The 22,420-nt window shown below is 39.5% G+C and overlaps 1 protein-coding gene across 1 annotated transcript; it reads right to left on the bottom strand.

Moving 5' to 3' along the window:
- Positions 1–8,533: 8,533 nt before the first annotated feature.
- On the bottom strand, positions 8,534–9,142 carry LOC149937615 (uncharacterized). The gene has a single exon (XM_090153872.1). It carries the CDS (start codon positions 9,140–9,142, stop codon positions 8,534–8,536), a length of 609 nt encoding a protein of 202 aa, XP_090009998.1.
- Between the last annotated feature and the right edge of the window lie 13,278 nt (positions 9,143–22,420).

Raw genomic sequence — 22,420 nt, 5'->3', positions numbered from 1 at the left:
TTCAAGAGTCAAAACTTGCACAGACGCACTTATTTCCTTTAACAACATTACGTAAATTAACTGTTTATTATTGCACCAATATTATCTAATTTTTGCAAACCATGTAAAAAAATTAATTTCTTTGCAATGGAAACTTTAACTGTAAAATACACCTAATTTAGGATAAAATAATGTTAATATTTAAGCTGTTTTTGTTCACCTTCATTGATCAAAACTATCTTTATAACTTCATTTAATATATTCTAGACAAAATAGATCATTAAACAATGGCTGTGTTCAGCCCACTACATTCCAAAAAAACTGACTAAAAAACCTCTCGTCTCTCAAAATAAAAACATTTTTGTCCGGGTGAAGGCTCCTCTCCCACGTGACAGTGTAACGAATATTTTTCAATACGTTACCCCTCTTTTAGATTTTGTTAGGGAAACAATTATTTACGTCCTTCGGCATCCCCATATGGTCGCGTTGGATAGTTTGTAGGAATGGGAAGTAGTTAGCGAAAGGCCAAAAGAGGGATCCAACGTGTTTCGATTGTTACTACTCTGCTAAAAGGAACCTCTATAGATGCCCGAAATTGCCCTCCTGTCAACCCAGGCACTGATTTATAGTTTTACGATCGTCTTTAGAATCGACGGTGAATAGCGTATAGTGTGCATGCCACGTGTATTTATTATTGAACTCGAACCTTTGCCAGATTTTCTCGACGAATGCTTACAATTATAGTGTCCCTCCACGTGACAGCCCGTCATAGTAATTCGATTGGGTAACGAAAAAACCAGGATGGACCCAAAAAGTCACGTGGCCTATACAACAAAATTGGAAGACAAGAAGAAGAATCGAAGAAGAGGACCCGTATCTCCGGACTGAAAGGAAAGGATGATCTTAAACACCCCGCTCCGGATGACCTTAATAGAAGGAACATAGTTTTCGCGCTGGTCGCAATCTATGGATGTCTCCAGCCAATTGATCAGTTATCGCCGGACCATGGTTTTCCTCTGTCGATCACCACCACGACATCGTAGACGATAGTAGTAGCCTCACCTTATCTCCAACGTCTCAAGCCTTCAACTCGTCTCTTCAACTCTACGAACTCTCTCCTCACATCTACCTTTTTCATTTTATTTTCAAGTCTCGAGACCGACGATAATCAAGAATAGTGATGAGTACTTTTTAAATGGCGCAATTAGTGTATATAGTAGACCGCGAATTTTTAGTAGTCTGGCATTGGTCGAGTGCATGCTGCATGTAGTTATTTTGGGGGTCATGTATATTAATCTAGTAGTATTTTATTTGTTAGCGGTATTGTTTGGTTTTTATTTAGTAGTTCGATTCGAAATGTTTGTCAATAGTAATTTTAGAAGTTGATCATTAAATCAGAATCTGGGTATGGCAAAACAACTTGTCCTTACGAACCATTTTAATCTAGTAGCATAGTGGTAGTATATGTCAACGCTAGGCACCTATAGGCCTATAGTAGTAGTAGAAAAGCGTTACAACAGTCTACTTTTCTCTCTCATTTTTGGGGAAGCAATATTGAGTTCAAGGTTCTCGTCAATGTTTTCTTTTTCTTACGCTGTAGTACAGGGTGTTGATTTCAAAGACAGGGGAATAATCATTTGACGGAACATCCCGCCCGCCTTAAAATACTGTTTCAACGGTTTAATACAATGAAGTTCTATAAAAACTGGTATGGCATGAATGAAAATTACTACATTTAGTCCGTCGGCCAACCAAAATTTTGGTACCACCTGGGCGGGCAAATTCCTACCTATACCACGTTAATAATAATAATAATAATAATAATAATAATCAGCTAGGCTAATACCCAAGGCACCACCTTAGGCCTAAGTCATCAAGCGACTTTTGAAGCCATTAATTCAGGTGGCCGGGTTACAATGCGTAGGAGGGTGGTGGCAAGCCCTGCATGCCACGAGATCGAGCAAACAGCTCCCTACACTAACTATTACCGTTAACCTTGACAAGTTTTTATGTACATAATGACCCCCTTATAAAATTTTGACGTGATAGCAATCTCGTGGGGGTAGATTAAGGGGGGTAAAAGGGGGTCAAAGGTCATTTTGGTGAATCTTTCGAAGCGTATATCTCGTCAGCCTCTGAACCGATTAAAACGAGGATTACATCAAAAAATTCCTTGAACAAAATTCCATCGTTTGAGTATTAACACGATGTTGTCACGTCCAGGGGTCACGTGTAAAGGCCACGCCCCATAAAATATGGTTTCGTGGTCAAATTGCCCTAAATACTTGATGCATATACTCAAATTAAAGGTCTTGACGAGGGGAATACGATTATGTATGTATTAGTGCGATTCATAGTTAAATATATCACTTAATTACTAATATTAACCTTGTTTTCACCAGTTCTACAATTAGTTTTTCAGTTAAATTCTAGGTCTAGCTTCTTGCGCGATTTTGTCTTGCTTTAGTTGTATGTAGAGGTACGTTCTAAAACGCCTCACTTGGTGGCTCTGAAGTGGTGGAAATTTCAAATTTTAATAACGGATTTTTAACCTCCTCTCGTACTCCATCTTTAACTACTCGACTAGGCATAAGTGAAAACTATACCGTTATGACACCTTTGAAATCCTACGTTGCTTTTGTTTGTTTTCTAAAGCAAATAAGTAAAATTATTCTCTTGAATTCTGGACAAATAATAAAATGGAGAATTCTGAAGGGCTTCCACAAAAGTGTATAATCCATTGCTGTGACGATGAATCTAATTTGATATCGCCTCAAGATATTCAATCTTGGAACTCATTGAAAAGAGCGGCCGAAATAAGGCGTCATGAGCCAATTTTAAAAATCGCAGAAAGTGCCGTAGCTTATTCACGATGAAAAGAGACCTAGAGAAAATTCCTTTAAAAAATAACGAGCGAGAAAATCACCCTGATCAAGCTTCAAGTTCTGACACGCGTTTGGTAAGATCGAAGCCAACTTCTAGAGTTTATGACATTAAGTGCATTTTTTGTGAAAATTACAAGTTTTTACGTGGAAAAACAACTAGAGAATCTCTTATTAAATACTGTGACTTGCGATCTGATGAAAAATTAGGGAGGTAGCAACTAAGAAAATGGATGCCCGAATAATTAGTGTGGTATGTAGAGATATAGTTGCTGCCGAAGGGCACTATCACCGTACCTGTTACCGCACATATACGAGGGGAATAAAAGATCTGAAGGATTTAGACCGACAACAATCTGTGGCTGGTGAAAATGACTTGCATTCTGGAGACAATTCATATGATATAACCGTGTTAAACGCGTATAATCTTCTATTCGAGTTTGTCCGGAACAATGTCATATTGAAATCGCAAGTTGTGTCGATGGTATATCTGACTGAAAAGCTTGTTTTCTTTATGAGTTACTTGGGAGTAACCCAGGTAAAAGACTCAACGAAAAAACATATTCGTCGGAAGTTGGAGAACGAATTTCAAAGTAGCATTTGTTTACTCTCAGACGACAATGGTCGCCTTCTTTTATACCCTACAAATATATCACTTCACGAGTTGATCAAAGAAAATTACTCTTTAAAAGCCCAATTAAATTCACTCAAATCCGAACTAAATTTTGATGGCAACATCGCCACAAAATTCGCCCTAAAAGTAAGAGATGAAATTAAAAGCAATCCTACACCTCAGCATTGGCCACCTAAACTGGATCTATTAGAGAACCAATTTGTCATTCCAAAGACATTATCCAAGTTTCTGTACACTTTACTGTGCAAAAACGAAATCAAAGACAATCCATCTCCACGAACTCTGCGCTACGTTTCATCTTTTGCCCAAGATTTAATATATTCCGTCACAAGAGGCCAAACCCATCTTCCAAAGCACATACTTCTAGCTTTTGGAGTGAAGTCTATAACTGGCAATGCCGAGTTAATACACGTTTTAAATCGGTTTGGACATTGTATATCTTACACTAAGTTAGAAGAGATTGATACAGCGCTCTGTATTCAAAAGCTTACCGTGCAAGAATACGTATGTTCTGTTATTCCATCAAATATCTACCCTGGAATACACACAACTTTAGCTTGGGACAACATAGATCGGCTGGAAAAAACGCTAGACGGAAAGGGAACTTCACACCGCGTTAACGGAATTGCAGTTCAACCGAAAATGTTTGGTCCTCACCCTTTAAATACATTGCCATCTATAGAAAAAACCAAACAAAGAAGCGTAGCAGTTCAACCTCCTATTTTAGAAACGTATAACGTCGGTCAGAGAGTTGGTCCAAGAAACATATTGACTGCTGAACACCAGGACGCAAGCCACCAACTTAAACAATCCCAGTATAAAAATATCGTTTGGATTATCTCTCGCCTATTACAACAAGACTCTCAAACTATGGCAAGTTGGACAGGATTTAATATTCTTACGCATGACCGTGAAGGCATAACTCAAGACTCAGTCGGGTATTTGCCAACTATTAATTCTCCGGCAACTGATTTTTCAACTGTCTTGGAAGTTTTGAATCAGTCACTGGCTATAATGAAATCGTTGAACCTTACTGAGATTGTTTGCGTTTTTGATCAAGCCCTTTACGCGAAAGCAATGGAAATACGTTTCAAACACCCCGAAACATTTCACAGTATAATTCTAAGAATGGGTTCCTTTCATACAATTTGTACCTACCTTGCAGTTATCGGAAAACGCTATCAAGACGCTGGATTGAAAGATCTGTGCATCGAAGCTGGTGTTTTAAGTGAAGGTTCTATTTCTGGCGTCTTGGAAGGTCGTCATTATAACAGAGCAGTTAGAGTACATAAACCTTTATACTAAGCGTTGCTGAAATTGGCGTGGAAAGGTTTCCTTGAATGGTTTCAAGAAACAAGAAATGACGACGACCAAGAGTGCTTGAAAATAGTCCTTGAAATGATATCTAGTTTCAGCGAGTCAATTTGTTACGATTCCTTGAACAAGGTTATACAAAGTTCTTCCTTCTCAAGAATTATAGTAACGTTTGAAGAATACATGGAAATTTTGAGAACCTATAATGGAACTTTATCTCAATTCTGGGTATCTTATATCGATATGGTTGATATTCTTCTAAATTTGATCAGATCGACAGGAGAAGGAGACTGGTTACTTCATCTATCGTCCATTCGAAAAATTATACCATGGTGCTTTGCTTACGACAGAATAAATTACGCACGGTATCTTCCCGTCTACTTTGCTGAGATGTCACAACTTCCCAACACTCATCCAGAGACGGACGAATTCCTGAGAGAAGGGGGGTTTTCCGTTCAAATTGGGCAACTGAATCCATTTGGACGAATCCCTGTGGATCAAACCATTGAAGAGACTATAAACAAAGATACGCAAACGGCGGGAGGAACCAAGGGTTTCAGCTTGAACCCGGGAGCAATAACTAGGTATTATATCACCTCAGATTCCAGGAGTAAATGTCTAAGACAGTTAAGGAACATAACTGATCAGAAAAAGAGCAACCCTAACCATCCTGACCTTCAAACGTCGAGAGTAAAAAGAGATGAAGTTGATATCCAATCTCTTCTACAACTAATGGAAAGTATTTGGTTGAACCCAATGCAACGAGGAGAGACTGACTTGGTCAGTCTGTCTACTGGTGTAATACCTCCTGCCGATGTCGAGAATGATCTTTTAAGAGCTGAAAGTGTCGGAGAACAAGCTTATCAAACTTTTAAAGAGGAAAGACTCGAAAATCTTCCAACTAGAGCAAATTTTTTTGACAAGATGAAAAAGTGCAACTTGAAAACTTTCAGTAGCATTAATAGGTAAAAGAAAATTTGTAGCGGACAAACCAAAGACCTCATTCTCAAGTCGGATCGCAATATCTTTAGCCATATGGTTCTTGTTGCTCAAAGCCGCCAGCTCAACATGAGATAAGTTCTTACTCATCCGCTTGGTCCTTTGCCTTGGGGCAAAAGAAAATTTGTAGCGGACAAACCAAAGACCTCATTCTCAAGTCGGATCGCAATATCTTTAGCCATATGGTTCTTGTTGCTCAAAGCCGCCAGCTCAACATGAGAGAAGTTCTTGCTCATCCGCTTGGTCCTTTGCCTTGGGCTCTTGCAAATGCAGATGGTTCTCTGCGCAAGACAAACAAAGCCGCACTTTCCAAAGAACTGGAAAAACTGAACACTCCTTCAGAGTCCCGAGCTAAACCAGCTGCATGCATTATAGACGGAATGAGTATAGTTCAGAAAATTGGAATACCCAAATCGTTTGGAGATGTCGCAGACATGGTAATGTCTATGGTTTTACGAGAAGGCTTAGAATGTCAGCGAATAGATGTAGTTTTCGATGTATACAGAGATTTTTCTATTAAAAATGCCGAGAGATGCAGACGGGGTACAAACACAAAAATAACTTTCAAAAACATCACACCAGCGCACCCTATATCGCAGTGGAGAAAATTTCTATGCTCCTCAGTAAATAAACTAATCTCATTAGGTTCTTAATAGAACAATGGAAATAAGATAAGTACAATAAAAAATTGGGAAATAAAACACTGTATGTAACTTGTGATGACAAATGCTACTCAATCGTGAGTGGCAGTTGTACGGAGGTTTCGGAACTATTTTCCTCCCAAGAAGAAGCTGACACCCGCATGCTACTTCACGCTAATAACGCTGCTAATAAGGGTTTAAAATCAATAACGTTTTGTGTCGAAGACACTGACGTTTTAATCTTCTGTGTAGCATTTTCTAATCAGATTGCAAGCCCAATGTTTTTTAAATGCGGAACCCAAAATAGGACAAGATTCTTAGACATAAGGAATCTATCAGAATCCCTCGGACAATCAGTCTGCGACGCCCTAATTGGTTTTCACTCCTTCACAGGTTGTGACACCGTTAGCTCTTTTTCTGGGCGTGGTAAAGTTAAAGCGCTGAGAACAATGAAAAATAATTCCAAATTTCAAAACGCCTTTGCTAAACTTGGGGAATCGTGGGAAATTGAACCTTGCGTTTCTGAAGACATCGAAGCCTTTACTTGCCAAATATATTTATCGCGCAACAAAAATTCGTCCGTCAATGACCTTAGATACAGTCTATTTTGTTCCAAAAAACGAAAAATAGACTCTAGTCAACTACCACCCTGTAAAGATTGTTTATACATGCACATCTTGCGCTCCAACTATCAAGCGTGCATCTGGAAGAATTCTCTACACGTAAATCCTGAAATTCCATCACCAATAAGCTTTGGATGGAAAATTGAAGGTGATAGCTTAGTGATCGATTGGATGCGGACTAGTCCAGCACCGCAAGCGGTTTTAGATCTTTTATCGTGTAATTGCTCGCGTTCTTGCAAACTTCCAACCTGTTCGTGTATGGTAAATGGATTACCCTGTACCGATATGTGTAAATTACAGACATTCAAAAATAAAAACCCGGAGGAAGAGGTTGCCACACCAATATTCGAACTAGGCGACTCCGACAGTGACTCCATTACTGATAGTGATGACGACTTGTAACTTTTTGAATATTATTTTTAAGATTTCCAGCCATTATAAAATTGAAGTTTGAAAGCGATCTTGTATCAAAAAATATTACCCTTACTTTTGTGACATTAATTTTTTTTATATAAATTTGGATTGCACCATATTTATATTAACAAAAACAAGGTTAATATTAGTAATTAAGTGATATATTTTACTATGAATCGCACTAATACATACATAATCGTATTTCCCTCGTCAAGACCTATAATTTGAGTATATGCATCAAGTATTTAGGGCGATTTGACCACGAAACCATATTTTATGGGGCGTGGCCTTTACACGTGACCCCTGGACGTGACAACATCGTGTTCATACTCAATCGATGTCATTTTGTTCAAGGGATTTGTTGATGTACTTCCCGTTTTAATCGGTTGAGAGGCTGGCGAGATATACGCTTCGAAAGATTCACCAAAATGACCTTTGACCCCCTTTTACCCCCTTAAGCTACCCCCACGAGATTGCTATCACGTCAAAATTTTATAAGGGGGTCATAAGGTATAACGTGGTATAGGTAAAAATTTGCCCGCCCAGGTGGTACTAATTTCTTAAATATCGACTGTTGGCCGACGGACTAATTGGTAAAGTTTTGTAATGGCTCTTGTAAGTCCTTGTCAACGGTTTTTACCGTTACGACCCGAACACACTCATCAGCTCCTGGATGGAGAGTTTGAATGCGTCCCATTTTCCATTTAGTTGGAGGTATATCTGTCTCTTTTATGATGACTTGATCCTCAACTTTCGGATTAGGCTTAGGGGTCGCCCACTTTGGACGCTGTTGTAGGAGTGTTAGATATTCACTACTCCATCTATTCTAGAAGTGTTGAAGGATTTGCTGGCTGACTTGCCACTTTGTGAGTCTATTGGTTTGTATTGTTGTGAGATCTGGTTCTGGGATGGATGTAAGTGCATCTCCTATCAGAAGGTGTCCTGGTGTGAGAGCTTCTAGACTTGTTGGGTCCGCGCTTAGGAGGGTTCACGGTCGATAATTCAAACAAGCCTCGATCTGAGCAATGACGCAATTTCTTCAAATGTTTAATTCTTGACCCCTATTACTCTCTTGAGGTTGAATTTTACGCCCACCTCCCATAACTCCCCAAAATGCGGCGCGGATGGTGGGTTAAAATGCCACTGTATGCTTTCGTCGGCACACCATTCAGACAATTGATCCTTGTTGGTTGTGGTGCACATGAATTTTAGAAAGTCTTTCATTTCCCTGTCGGCGCCTACGAAGTTAGTGCCACAATCGCTAAATAGATCTGCCGATTTTCCGCGCCGAGAGACAAATCGCTTCAGCGCCGCCAAGAAAGCTTCCGTAGTAATTTCACTGACTAGCTCCAAATGGATTGCGCGCGTTAAAGAACATAAAAACAGAGCCATGTATGCCTTAAACATCTTGTGCCCTCTTTCCTTGATGACTCGCTTGAGAAAGGGCCCAGCGTAATCAACACCACACTTTAGAAAGGCTCTTGTCGGACTTACTCTGGGTGACGGCAAATCGGCCATTAATTGCTTTGCCGTTGATGCTTGTTGGCGCACGCAGCGGGCGCATCTACGAATGTGAAAGCGAATAGCATCACTGATGCCACCAATCCAATATGTTTGAATGTGTAATAGTTTTGACAAGTACTCCCCTCCAGACATAAGATTGTTTACGTAGTAATCGTTGGAGAGTACCGATGAAGCCAACGGAAAGTTTTCCTTTTCGTCGTGTGCTAGTTGTTTGAGTACCTTAACTGCAAGGTATGGTGCTGATGCTGTACCATATATCACAGTAAGCAGGCGGTAGTCTTCAATGGGTACCTAATTATTTGGTCTCCAAACGATTCGTTGAAAATCGATATCGTCGGGGTGTATCACGATTTGTCTAAACATTTTTGCTAGGTCTGCAACCATCACGAAGGTGTGGAAACGATATCGTATAAGTTGGTTTACGAGATCATCTTGGAGCTAAGGTCCAGCCAGGAGAATGTCATTTAATGAAACACCTGTGGTAGATTTTGAAAACAGTTCGCAAACTTGTGGAAGTGCTGGTTTCGCTCAGTACAGAATGATGTGGCAAGTTGAATGTACCTGTTCCTTTTTGATGTACTTGGTCAGAGGGTAAACGTTCCATTTGTTCGAGATATTCGTTCATGAAATTGTGATATTTATCGCGTCTTGCAGCGTCTTTCTCCAATTGTCTTTCTAAAAAATTAAATTGACGTACTGCCGCTTTTCTCGAATCCCCCAGCTAGTCTGGATTTGTTTTGAATGGTAATCGTACGACATACCTGCCAAAGTCCTGCCCCGTATGAGTTTTTTTAAATAGCTTTTCACACTCAACTTCTGTCGCTGAGAGTTTGTTTGCTGGTACAATCTCTTCTAACTCCCAAAATCGTTGAACTTGCGTTTCGATTGAGCAGTGGTGCACTTGCATACTTAAGCAGTTATTGTCAAAGGAGTACCTGGTGGTCCTTTGATGATACCACCTCTAACTAGTTCTATGTAGATATCTGCGCCCATAAAATGTCAACTTCACCTGGTACATGAAAGTTATCATCGGCCAATGGTAGGCCTCTGACGTGTGTCAACTTGCCATGGTCACATGGAGCTTGGGGCAGGTAGCCCGTAACTCATTTGAGAACTAGGGCGTCTACTGATAGATCTGCTGTGCGGTCTGAACTGGACTCCGTAAGTGAACTGGCCCTTTTGGACGATTTTTTGTTCGGCTCCGAATCGGAAAAAGAAGCGTTCCGTTACAGTTTCGTCTATTTGGCGATGAACCGGCGACGAGAAAACGGCGAGAAGATGAAGATGGGGAACAAATTTCTAATAAGATAAGAAGTGGAAGCTATGTGCAACGTATTGCTTTGTGGAAATTTTTAATGGGAATTAAAGAGTTTATTTCGCTTATATTTGTTTGTTATTTTTTTCGCGGTCAGTCCCAGGGGTGAGCAGCGGGAGTAGATGCGAGTTACCCCGTAACTTTGACGGAACGCCTTACTTCGCTGGTAGATGGTGGGAATTTTATCGCGTGTAAACGGTGGAAATACGATATCTGATCAAAAGGGACGGTAGTAAAAAAAAATCCGGTGATAATAAGGTCCCGCGAAGATTAGAACGTCGCCAAGTGAAACGAAATGGACGGTATTATTTTTAAAAATTTGCATACCTAAGTTTGGAGCCCGTTATATTTTTTTAGATTAATAGACTTGCGTTTTGATTACGTTCAAGAAACTAAGGTCGGTTTCGTGGTCGTGCACGCGTGATTTCTTGGAACGTTGCGCGTGATCGCGTAAGATAGAGTTTCGTCGTCGGTCAGCCACTCTTTTTTATTTCGAGCGCGACTGTTTATAGGTAGACCATATATTTGGTATATTTTCTAAAACTTTATTTAGTCGTCCGCTTGGGGAGTTCGTCCGGTTTTGTAATAACAAAATTAAGCGCGAGCTACTTTTTAGCGAACGTAACTGCGGAGGTTAAAAACCGATGGTTAGAGTTCGCATTTAATATCAAGGATTTTCGGTGGCGTGGCTTTGCTTTAAAAGAAACTGGAATTGTAATACGTGGCTGCTAAACATTTGGGAAGATAATTGTTTGTAGTAATTGCCCGATAGTCTCGTTTAAAACGGGAGAGAAGGACAGAAATATGAATATAAATTTATGAAAAAGGTGGTGCTGGTAAGATTCGTTTTGTTACGTTATAAATAGGGTGGGTTTTTTACCTCGAGGTAAAACTTTTTCGGTGCGTCTCGAATTGGTAAGTACCGTGCGTTTCCGTTCGAAGGTTCGTGTGTTAAATTGAAGAACTATTATTCGTAGCAAACGATGACCGACTCCGTTGAAAGGCGATCTATTCGGAAAAAGACAACTCACTTTTTATTCGCATCGCGCGAAGCGATGGAATCCAGAAAACGTTATCTGCTCTCAACTAATTTTTTATTTTATTTAGAGCGAAACGAGAAAGGTACAACGAAATGGACGACCGAATTATAGTAAGGTATGTCAAAAAATCACACGGCACGTTCGACGGAAAAGGAATTTCGGGGATGGTTTTGTGGAAAATTTTTATAAGGCGGCTCGGAGAGAAGGGTTTTTCCAAAGTCGCACGTTTTCGAGTATCCGTACCCATTATTTGAAGTTCATTCTCGGTCCTCGAAGACGAGGCGTAAGTTTAGAACTCTTCGTTTAGCGAACATTTTTATAAGTAATTATGGGTTTTGTTTTACATAACGCGTAGGAAGTTGAGATTTTAACCAAGAAAGAGGCGGAAATCCGGGATAAGGAGGATCAGGAAACGAAGGAGGAAGACCGCGAGAAGAATAACAACAAGCAAAAAGAGGAGATACGAAAGGAGAAATGAAAAAAAGATGCGATTGAAGAAGACCTAAAGATGGAAGAGAAAGAAGTAAGTTACAACCGTTTTCCGTACAAGGGGGTTATAACCCTTATTAATAATTCGTGGACGTCTATCCGAATCTAAAAGTTAAACGAAGGAGGAGGACGCAAAGAAGAAAGGTAAGACAGAAGATGGGGACGAGAAGATAGATGTGTTGGTGGAGGATCGGGAAACAATGCGGAATTTCGAAACTGAAGAGGAATATCGCGAGACGAAGAATAAGACAGAAAAAGATGACAACGAGAAGAAGACGTGACAGACCTAGATGTGATGGTGGAGGATAAGGAGGTAAAGCGGTAATGAAGACTGCCGGTCGTACGAAAATAAGTCATTAGTTATCAGGTTTAACGGTATTAATCGTAATTGTTGGTTTATTGTTTGGAAAACTGATATTTAATCGGAGAAGACGCTTAGCGTGACGAGAGAAAGACGCAAATGACATCGAAATACAAACTATTACGCAAGAAACAATTACTGAAGTAGTAAAAATTAAAGAAAAATTTACATCAAGAATTAGCGTCGAAAACTAACGGGGTCAATATTATTATATATATATGTATAAAGGAATATTTATTTGTATATATGTGTGTGTGTATGTATGTATGCATATATATACACACTCAAACATATATACACAGAGACACATGTATTTACATTTATATATACTAGCCGAGAAGCCCGCCTGTAAGGCGGGCCCTCAGCTAGTGTGTTTCGAGGCACTCCACCCCAGTACGCCCCTTTACCCCTTTTTACCATGGTACCCTTTTCCCCAAAGTAGAACCACCCCAGTAAGGCCCTTCCTCCCCTTTTTTTCCCATGTGATAATTACCGGCGTACCCCGAGTAAGGCCCTTCCTCCCCCTTTTCCCCATGTGATTATTACCGGGGTACCCACCTCTCCCTTTTTCCCATGTGATAATTACCGTGGTACCCCTTTTCCTTATAGTTGAACCACCGCAGTAAGGCCCACTCCCTTTTTAACCATAAGATAATTTCCATGGTACCCTTAACCCCATGGTAGACCTCCCCCCCGTTAGGGCCCCTTCCCCTTTTGCCATGTGATAATTACCGTGGTACCACTCCCCCTATTGCGCATGTGAGAATTACCATGGTACCCCCTCTCCGCTTTTCCCATGAGATAATTACCATGGTACCCTCTCACCCTTTTCTCCATGCGAGAATTTCCGTAGTACTCCCCTCCCCCTTTCCAATCCGAGAATTTCCGTGATACCCTTTTCCCTGCAAAAATAACTAATACTTGCAGTAGTACCAAACATCCTGTATTCAATGGCTGATGCATAAAGGCCACAGGAGTAACGTACGCCGAGAGAGCCACGGGACTTTCAAATCGGAACGACCCCGGACCCCCCCTCACCGTTTCCGAAACTCACAGGCCTTGAAACGAAAGATTCATCACTTACTCATTTAAAAGTTGCTATTAAAACCAAAAAAATGTATGCTATTCATGTAGGCAATATTCAGGAGAAATGTCTTGTAATAGACAATTTTGACAAAAATAAAAAATGTATATTTGCAAATTTCCAAACAGAATTGAGATTACAGGAATTATGTAAATTATATAAACAATGCTTCGCTAATTTCATTGCTATAACATTAAATATATATTTTAAAAAAATAGTTTTAATTACAAAATCTCATTTCATTCTAATATCATAGAACTCCACCAAAGTGACATGATTTAAAGTTTGTCAATTGTAACTTCGCGCCTTAAAAATTAAAAATGTAGTTAGGATTATTGGACCCAATTGGAATAGATGCCCATTCGAAGCCAATACTTGCCGCCTGATCGAAGTCCTGTGGGGATCCAATAGGATCCCAATTGGAATCGATCCCCGTTCGAAGCCAATATTTGCCGCCCGATAGGAGTCCTGTGGGGATCCTAGGACCCCAATTGGAATCGATCCCCGTTGGAAGCCAATACTTGCCGCCCGATAGGAGTCCTGTGGGGATCCAATAGGACCCCAATTGGAATCGATCCCCGTTGGAAGCCAATACTTGCCGCCCGATAGGAGTCCTGTGGGGATCCAATAGGACCCCAATTGGAATCGATCCCCGTTCGAAGCCAATACTTGCCGCCCGATAGGAGTCCTGTGGGGATCCAATAGGACCCCAATTGGAATCGATCCCCGTTCGAAGCCAATACTTGCCGCCCGATAGGAGTCCTGTGGGGATCCAATAGGACCCCAATTGGAATCGATCCCCGTTCGAAGCCAATACTTGCCGCCCGATAGGAGTCCTGTGGGGATCCAATAGGACCCCAATTGGAATCTATCCCAATTCAGATCCAATTAAATCAACCAATAGGAATGCTAGGTGTCTCTGATTGGAAACCAATTCCGATGTTTAAAATCAATTGGTCCTATTGAAAACCAATAGATTTCAAATAGGAGTCCTACGGTTTTTTTCGTAAGGGGTACTCGGTGCACAAAATTTTCTGAAGTTGTAGAAACTTCAATCGGTCACTCTCGACAACTGAATTTATATAAAGCTAAGTAATTATAAGGAAGTAATTACACAATTTGTCTTCAAGAGACTCTATAGCATTGATTCTACTGCTGCTTGGTGTTTCAGTTGATGTTCGATTCGGTAGCGTAGTTGTATTAGATGAGTGACTTGTGGTACTTCTAAAGTACACAAAAACCTTTATTAAGAACACTTTAAAACGATCTTTCTAGCCCATCTTATTTTGCACTGTTGCTTTAATTTGGGGTCTTAACAGAAAAGACCGAGCGTAAAGAATCTGCCGAAAAAACTACTCGTTCTCGAAAAACTAGCAATAATAAACGGGTCCACGAATCTGACAATGAACATTCGCCACCACCAAGAAAAGTAACTCCAAAAACGGAAGTTTTTGTTTGTATGACTTTGAATGCGTACAAACAAAACGTACTGACGCCAATTCTTTGATTCACGAACCAATTTTATGCGTTTCGCAAAAAGCGTGTAAATTCTGTTTTGAAGAAAAAGATAATCGGTACGCGTGCGTTAAATGCGGTGGTGGTCCTCGGGAGAAAATATTTCTCTCAAAAGACCCCGTCGGTGACTTTCAGGAGTATCTTCGTACGCTTAGCAGAGTGGCGGATAAGATAATATGTATCGCCCATAACGCTAAAGTTTACGATGCGCAATTTATAGTACGTAAAATGGTCGATTTAAAGTGGACTCCTAAAGTCTTGACTGACGGGACAAAATTTATGAATGTACAGTATAAAAAATTAAATTTCTTAGATTCAATTATTTGACAGTATTTCTAAAACGCATGTCCCTCGTGAATTTTTATATAAAATGTATAAAACAGGAATAATTTTATATAAGCATGAGAATTGTCAGGTGCAGTATTCATTTTAAATAACGTCACATTCATTTAAAATGAGGTCGCATTCATTTAAAATGAGTTCGCATTAATTTATATTTATGTCGCTTTTATTTTATGGTTTCCAAATAAAACGCTGTCGCATTAATTTAAAATAGGTCGTATTCATTTCAAATGAGGTCGCATTCATTTAAAACGAGGTCGCATTCATTTATATTGATGTAGCATTCACGTAAAATAGTGTTGCATTAATTTGATTGCCGTCTCCTTAGATTGTTTTTTTTCTAAATCTGATAAAACAATTCTGGTTAGGAAATACTCCTATTGATTTCGCATTTGAAAAAAGATTGTCGCGTTAATTAGCGTTAAACTCGCGAATTATTTTTGTAAACTGTTTTATTATATTTTGGGGGCTGCCATTAAACTAGTCACCTTTTTTATCTATTATTGGTCATATTCCAATCTGTCGCATTTGGAAATATGATTGTCGCATTGGTTGGCGTTAAGGACGTAAAGAAATTTTTGTTTTACTTATTTTTTGATATTTTGGGGGCTGCCATTAAATTAGCCCCCTTTTTTATCTATTATTGGTCTAAACAATCTGGTTCGGAAGAACTATTTCTATTAATGTCGCATTTGAAGAAATGATTGTCGCATTGGTCCGCGTTAACGACGTAATTTATTTTTTAATACAAATTATATATATAAAATTTAACGGATGCCTTTAAATTAGCCCCAATTTAATATTATCTATTACTGGTCACATTCCAATCTGGTTACGAAGAACTATTTTTATTGATGTCGCATTTGGAAAAATGGTTGTCGCATTGGTCCGCGTTAACGACTTAATTTTTTTTATATAACTTATTTTTTTATATTTCGGGGGGCTGCCATTAAATTAGCCCCCTTTTTTCATTTATCTATTATCTCATAACCTAATTTGTCGCATTCGTTAAAAATAGTGTCGCATTAATTCGCATTGACGTCTCTTTATATTAAAATTATGAATTAATATTGGGGGTTACTGTTAAGTTAGCCCCCCCCCCTACTTTCTCTATTAATTTTCTCATAAACTATTTTTTCGCAATCAAAATTAAATCTGTCGCATTTCTTCGCATTGACATGTAGTGGTTATGATATTGTGTCCTGGTTGAATAACGAAATTATGGGGGCTGACGTTAATTTAGCCCCCCTTTTAATTTTAATTTTATCTCGATAATGGTTAAGTCGCATCTCTTTTTCTTGCTGTCGCATTTTGTCGCATTTTGTCGCATTGTGGGTGCATAAAATTGATAGGGAAATTTTCTGGGAAATCAAAAAAGGGGGGCCAACTTAATCGACCTCAACTAGTCTACGAATATAGAGAAAAATAATTGGCCACAAAGAGGAAAACACCGTACTGGCGACGAATTAATTTAAGCCTTATGGAAGGCGGGGATTTAGTTAATAACTTAACTGGTCGGAACCACTTAATTTATTAATTAAATTTTATATTAGAAAGCGAGGATTTACTATGTTCTGTGATTTGTTTAAATTAGGTTGAGTTCGTATGTACTGTTCAAAAGTTATTTAAATTTTGGAAAAACTACAATTGATTTACCAAAAAAAATCCACTAGGGCGACGTTAGCTAGGCGAGTCCTCCTCAATTGAGTTAGACCCACTAAAACCAATCATTTTATTTGATATTTTCGCTCGGCTTGGTCATAAAATATTTATTATGCGCAGAGGCGAGGCAACCAGTTGGGTTGTTTTAAGAAGGTACCTTGGCGGTGAAGAAGCTAATGATTGGTCCCAAGACATTCGTGTTCTTTTTTTAAAAAAAATTAAGAAACTGATCAAATTGTTAGGTTAGCCGCTTTCGGATATTTAAGTATGCTTTGTGCCGCGTTGCGACACAATGGGTCGTACAAGATATATCGTGATGCACAAAGCGCTATTTCGGCTTTATATAAAGCTTGGAGAGAAAGCTTCGATTTCAGGCAAAGTGTTGTGTCGTTTTTAGTAAAAAAAGGATTTTTTACCAATTTAAATTGCAAAAGGTAAGTGTCAATCCCATCGTTTACATATTTTGATATTGGAGTAAATATATAAACTCGTGTGACACCAGGCGGGCGCCAACGTTCTTAAGAGAGCGTGGCCTAAAACAAGATGTCTAAGACATAGTAAAAACGAAGTCGATAGATACTTACAAATGAATAAAATATCAAACGTAACAAAATCAGACTTTTCATTTACTCGTGAGGCTGTATCCAACCCTCCTTGGGAACGGATACGCTTAGCCGGGACCAAAAACTAACTATTACTAAATCCAGTATTTTCTCTCTAGGAATTGTCGGCCTCACACGAGATCCTCATATACTGTCACAAATCAGCGGAGGAGCTACATATGATCGTTCCTGCTCTACTTTACCTAACCTTACCATCTGACATAATTACGAACTCCTTAGCAACAGAGCTGGGTTACACCCAGTACACTTCGACAATTATGGAGACCTTCTACAAAAGGGCGCCAAGGTTTCCGAAAAACCTAATTTTGGGGAAAATAGCCCAATTGCAAATTAAAATATTATATAATACGGTGATAGTGGAAAATGTCTTATTTGGACCTTGGACCCTCCGAGTAGCCCAACTACAACATTGCCCATGCGCCATCTGCCTCGATGGATCCGGCGGCTCACGCCATTATGCAAAACTTGGGGCTCTCCATCCCCATTCTTCCAATCCATTCCGATGGATCTCCTCTCATGGAGGATCTGCGGTAATCAACGAAAATGAACTCTCCGGGTTCAATGCCGATGAGGAGTCAGATATCCAAGAAGCAGGGGCGCTACACCACCCGCTTCGCCGGACACCTTGATGGTTTCACTCGACACCCAGCAAATGGACGATCTGTACAAATTTGCTGAAGAAAATACCCAAGCCATGGAAGAGCGATAAGCTAACACGAACCTGGCGGACCTTCCCCCACGCCAGCAATGAACAAACCACCGCGAAAAGTGAAACGCACCGTGGCTGAACAAGTGCGAAACTCCGTGCACAGCATCTAGTCTGCCAGCGCCAGCAACGCAAAGTCACCACTCCTCCCTCCAACTAGTGCGACAACATCAAGCCGCAGCACAATCCTCCCGCACGTGTGCGGAGCGTGCAATTGTCACGTAGTCAAAAAAGGTCTACCCTGCCACGATCCACACCAACAAAAACAAACATACCTACTCAAGCAACCCGGCCCCAGTCATTCGAAAGTACGATTACTTTCTATCTGTGCCGGCAAAAGGGGCATAGGGTATGCCATTGCCCCCAAGCACCCAAGAAAAGACCTCCTCAATAAAAAACCACAACAGCACAGACTAATAAACGTCATCCGTCTAATCACTCCGGCGATAGGACTAGAATTTTCTTAGTTAAAGCCCAAAAGTACTTAGGGCCTAGCGAAAAAGGGGAGTGCGTATTTTTTCCCACGAACGCATTCCGGTTTTGGCCTGAGAAAGTTTCCCCCACGATGACCTCCGCCTACAGTCGTCTCGAGATAGACGGGTTAGACTATGTTGAAAGTGGTTATTAAATTTAATTTCTTTTTGTTCCAAATAAATAAAAATAAATATTAAATGCAGTTCATTTATGACGTTATTTCAAAGTTAATCCTACCAGGACTCGAGTCCGATATATAACTTATATGTAACCGTTGGTGCACTTAGTTTAATCTTTAATATAATAATATTAAGGGCAGCACATTTTAAATCGTATTCTTTTATTTGTTGGAAGGCTTGAGAAAATTAACTTTAACTCTAAGAAAGTTTGTTTCATCACTAGTTATCAACCAATCACAGTCATTTTGGGTGAAGTGCACTACAGCGGCATCATCGAATTTTATATTAATTTAGGTTGCGCCTGATAGACCTTGTCACGTAGATCACGAGAGTATTTTTATTTTGGCCGCAAATGATTATTTAATTTTTTAATGTTATTTTAAATTTCTAATTTTTGGGCATTTTCACGTGTTTCGTTGAACTTATTACCGGCGTGTGTTCGACGACACCCCAGTTTCGGTGTCCTAATGAATTCCACGTGATATTCCCTTTTTTATAAAATCAATTACAGTTTTGGTTCATTTTCTCGGTGTTGTGTATTTTTGGGCCACTTTTTGAGATTAAAAGTATATACTTGATGCGTAAGGCTTGGTGCTGTCCTTTAGGTCGCATTATAGATGGCCCATCGCTTTTCTTAGTATGGAGTTGGGGAGGCGCAGCGCGACCCCAGCGCTTGAGCGAAGTGAGTGCGCGGCGCCGTCAGGCGCCAATACGGGGAGTTAAGTAACGTCTTTTACGTGTTTTGGAAGTAATTATCTTCGTCGGGTTGTCGCCTACACTACGGCTTGTTACTGTTTGTTTAGGTTTCCACTCTTTGTTTCAGTTTTCGTTCGTGTTACTGTTAGTCGACTTAGTTTTGAGTCCGTGTTACTTTCCAGCTAGATAAAATTTAAATTATGCCTTTAATTGAAGACCAGGCACTTACAAGTTAGTGAAAGTGATTCTAGTGAGGAATCGACGGACGAAAGCGTGTACGAAGGTGAATTCTTTACGTTCTTCAAATTGGATCCCCTATCGCGTAATCCCGCCGAAATGATAGAATGTCTGCAACAAAAAAATATTTTGGCGAAGGGCGTCGATTGTCCTAAGTGCAAGGACCCAATGGAATTGTACCGAGACGATGCAGCACTTGTCCGCTTCGTATGGAGATGTCGCCGGTACAACGCAGTGCCGAAACAGAAAAAGAAAATTCAATGCAACGGGAAAGTTTCCGTTCGAGAAGATTCATGGTTTGCGGAATCTCCACTGCTGTTCAGAGATATTTTGATTACTTTTTTATTTCTTTGCGTTTAATGTACACCAAACTTTTGCCGCTCAAGAACTGCAAATTGGCAAACGTTCGGTAGAGAGGTGGCTTTCGACGCGGCTATTCTCACCAGCGAAAGGATTGGAGGACCAGGGGCTGTCGTTGAGATCGACGAATCGAAATTTGGTAAACGGAAGTTCCATCTTGGGCGTCGTGTTGAAGGGCAGTGGGTGTTTGGAGGAGTGGATTCGGAGAGTAAAGCCTTTTTCGTGGTGCCTGTCAAAAAGAAGGATACCGCAACGCTAATCCCTCTCATCGACACGTGGATTGCGCCGGGAACAACGATATATTCGGATTGTTGGAAAAGTTACGACGCATTAGATTGTGATCCCAATTTCAGGCACTTTAAAGTGAACCATTCGCTACACTTTAAAGATCCTGAAACTGGGACACATACTAATCGTAAAGAGGGCCTTTGGGCTCATGCGAAACGGTCTTTGCCACCATCTGGTAGGAGGAAGCATTTTATCCCTGGATATCTCACCACCGTCATGTTCAGAACCAGGAGTAAACATCACGGAAAACACGAATTTTTGAAAGCTGCGGCTTCGGTGCATTCACCCAACCCTTGAAACTCTTGTACCTTTGCCTGTCAATTAACTGCTTCAAACCCGTGCTCATTTTTTTCCTATTTAAGTTGATACGATTTCACTAGGTTCGATTACAGCAGGCTCACCGCCAATCCGTGGAATGGGGCTGGGGCGTGTCACAAAAGTGGTGTCGACGGATACACGACGACAATATTTTTTAGAAAAACGTTACTAAACTCCTAAAATGACGCCTTTTTTTAAAAGTTAAGTTGATTAAAAAATTAGCATTTGCGGCCGCAAAAAAATTGGTTTATTAATCTACGCGTCAAGTGCTACATTCTCCGCCACAAAAAATACAAAACACGGTAATTCCCTAAAATTAAGTTAATTAAATTATCATCTGCAGCCCAAAAAAAATAGTTTCGTAATCTACGCATCAAGTGCTACATTCTCCGCCACAAAACAATACAAAAACACGGTAATTCCCTCAAATTACTAAATTTTTAAAATTAAGTTAATTAATTAAATTATCATTTGCGGCCCAAAAAAATAGTTTCGTAATCTTCGAATCAAGTTTTACATTCTCCACCAAAAAAAACGAAATTACATGAGGCCGCTGTAGTGCAATTTTGCCGAAATTTTGGGTTAAAAAATAAAATCTAACCAAAATCAAGGTGCACTAAGTCTCATCATTAACAGAATGATTATTTCTTATCCCATAATTTGTTTGAGGCTTCAGAAAATTTATCTCACTCTAAAAAACGTTTGTTCGTCGCTTGCTTATCTACCAAGCAGAGAAATTTTGAGTTAAAATATCTAACCATAATCAAGGTGCACTAAGTTTCAACTTTAACAGAATGATATTGATGACTAGACATATTAAATATGATCCTTTTGTCTAAGGGCTTGAAATGAAAATATTAACTTCACTGTATGAAAATAAAAACGGTTTGTTTGGTCACTAGCTTATCAACCAATGACAGGAATTTTATGTGCACGAAAATACCAAATTTATCAGACATCAATGTGCACTTAGTTTTATCTTAAAAAGAATGATATTTAGGACTGCACATTTTAATGCCTATCCTTTTTTGTTTGGGGCTTCAGAAAATTAGCCTCACTCTATTTAAGGAAATAAAAAAGGTTTGACCATCACTTGCTTATCTACCAAGCACAGAAATTTTAGGTAAAAATACCAAATTTATATAAAATCAAGGTGCACTAAGTTTCATCTTTAATATAATGATATTTAGGACTGCACATTTTAAATCTTATTCTTTTATTTGTTATAAGGCTTGAGAAAATTAACTTTCACTCTAAGAAAATCTAAAAAAGTTTGTTTCATCACTAGTTATCAACCAATCACAGAAATTTTGAGTTAAAATATTAAATCTAACCAAAATCAAGGTGCACTAAGTATCATCATTAACAGAATGATAATTTCTTATCCCTTTATTTGTTGGGGCTTCAGAAAATTAACCTCACACTATTTAAGGAAATCTTAAAAAGGTTTCTTCGTCGCTTGCTTATCTACCAAGCACAGGAATTTTAGGTAAAAACACGATGCACTAAGTTTCATCTTTAACAGAATGATATTTAGGACTGCACATTTTTATTCGTATCCTTTTATTTGTTTGGGGCATCAGAAAATTTACCTCACTATTTATGGAAATCTTAAAAAAGGTTTGTTCCTCACTTACTTATCTACCAAGGACAGGAATTTTAGGTAAACTGCGAATATCAGAAAATAGTTTTACTATATGCTTTGTGGCCAATATTTAAGC

Source organism: Leiobunum rupestre, chromosome 7 (genome assembly GCF_980474605.1).
Source record: "Leiobunum rupestre chromosome 7, qqLeiRupe1.1.hap1, whole genome shotgun sequence".
Taxonomy (NCBI): domain Eukaryota; kingdom Metazoa; phylum Arthropoda; class Arachnida; order Opiliones; family Sclerosomatidae; genus Leiobunum; species Leiobunum rupestre.
This window is presented reverse-complemented; position numbering and strand designations above follow the sequence as displayed.

Bases quoted from the DNA above. Each gene is read 5' to 3' on its own strand.
- LOC149937615 (XM_090153872.1), bottom strand. From the start codon at position 9,142: ATGTCTGGAGGGGAGTACTTGTCAAAACTATTACACATTCAAACATAT.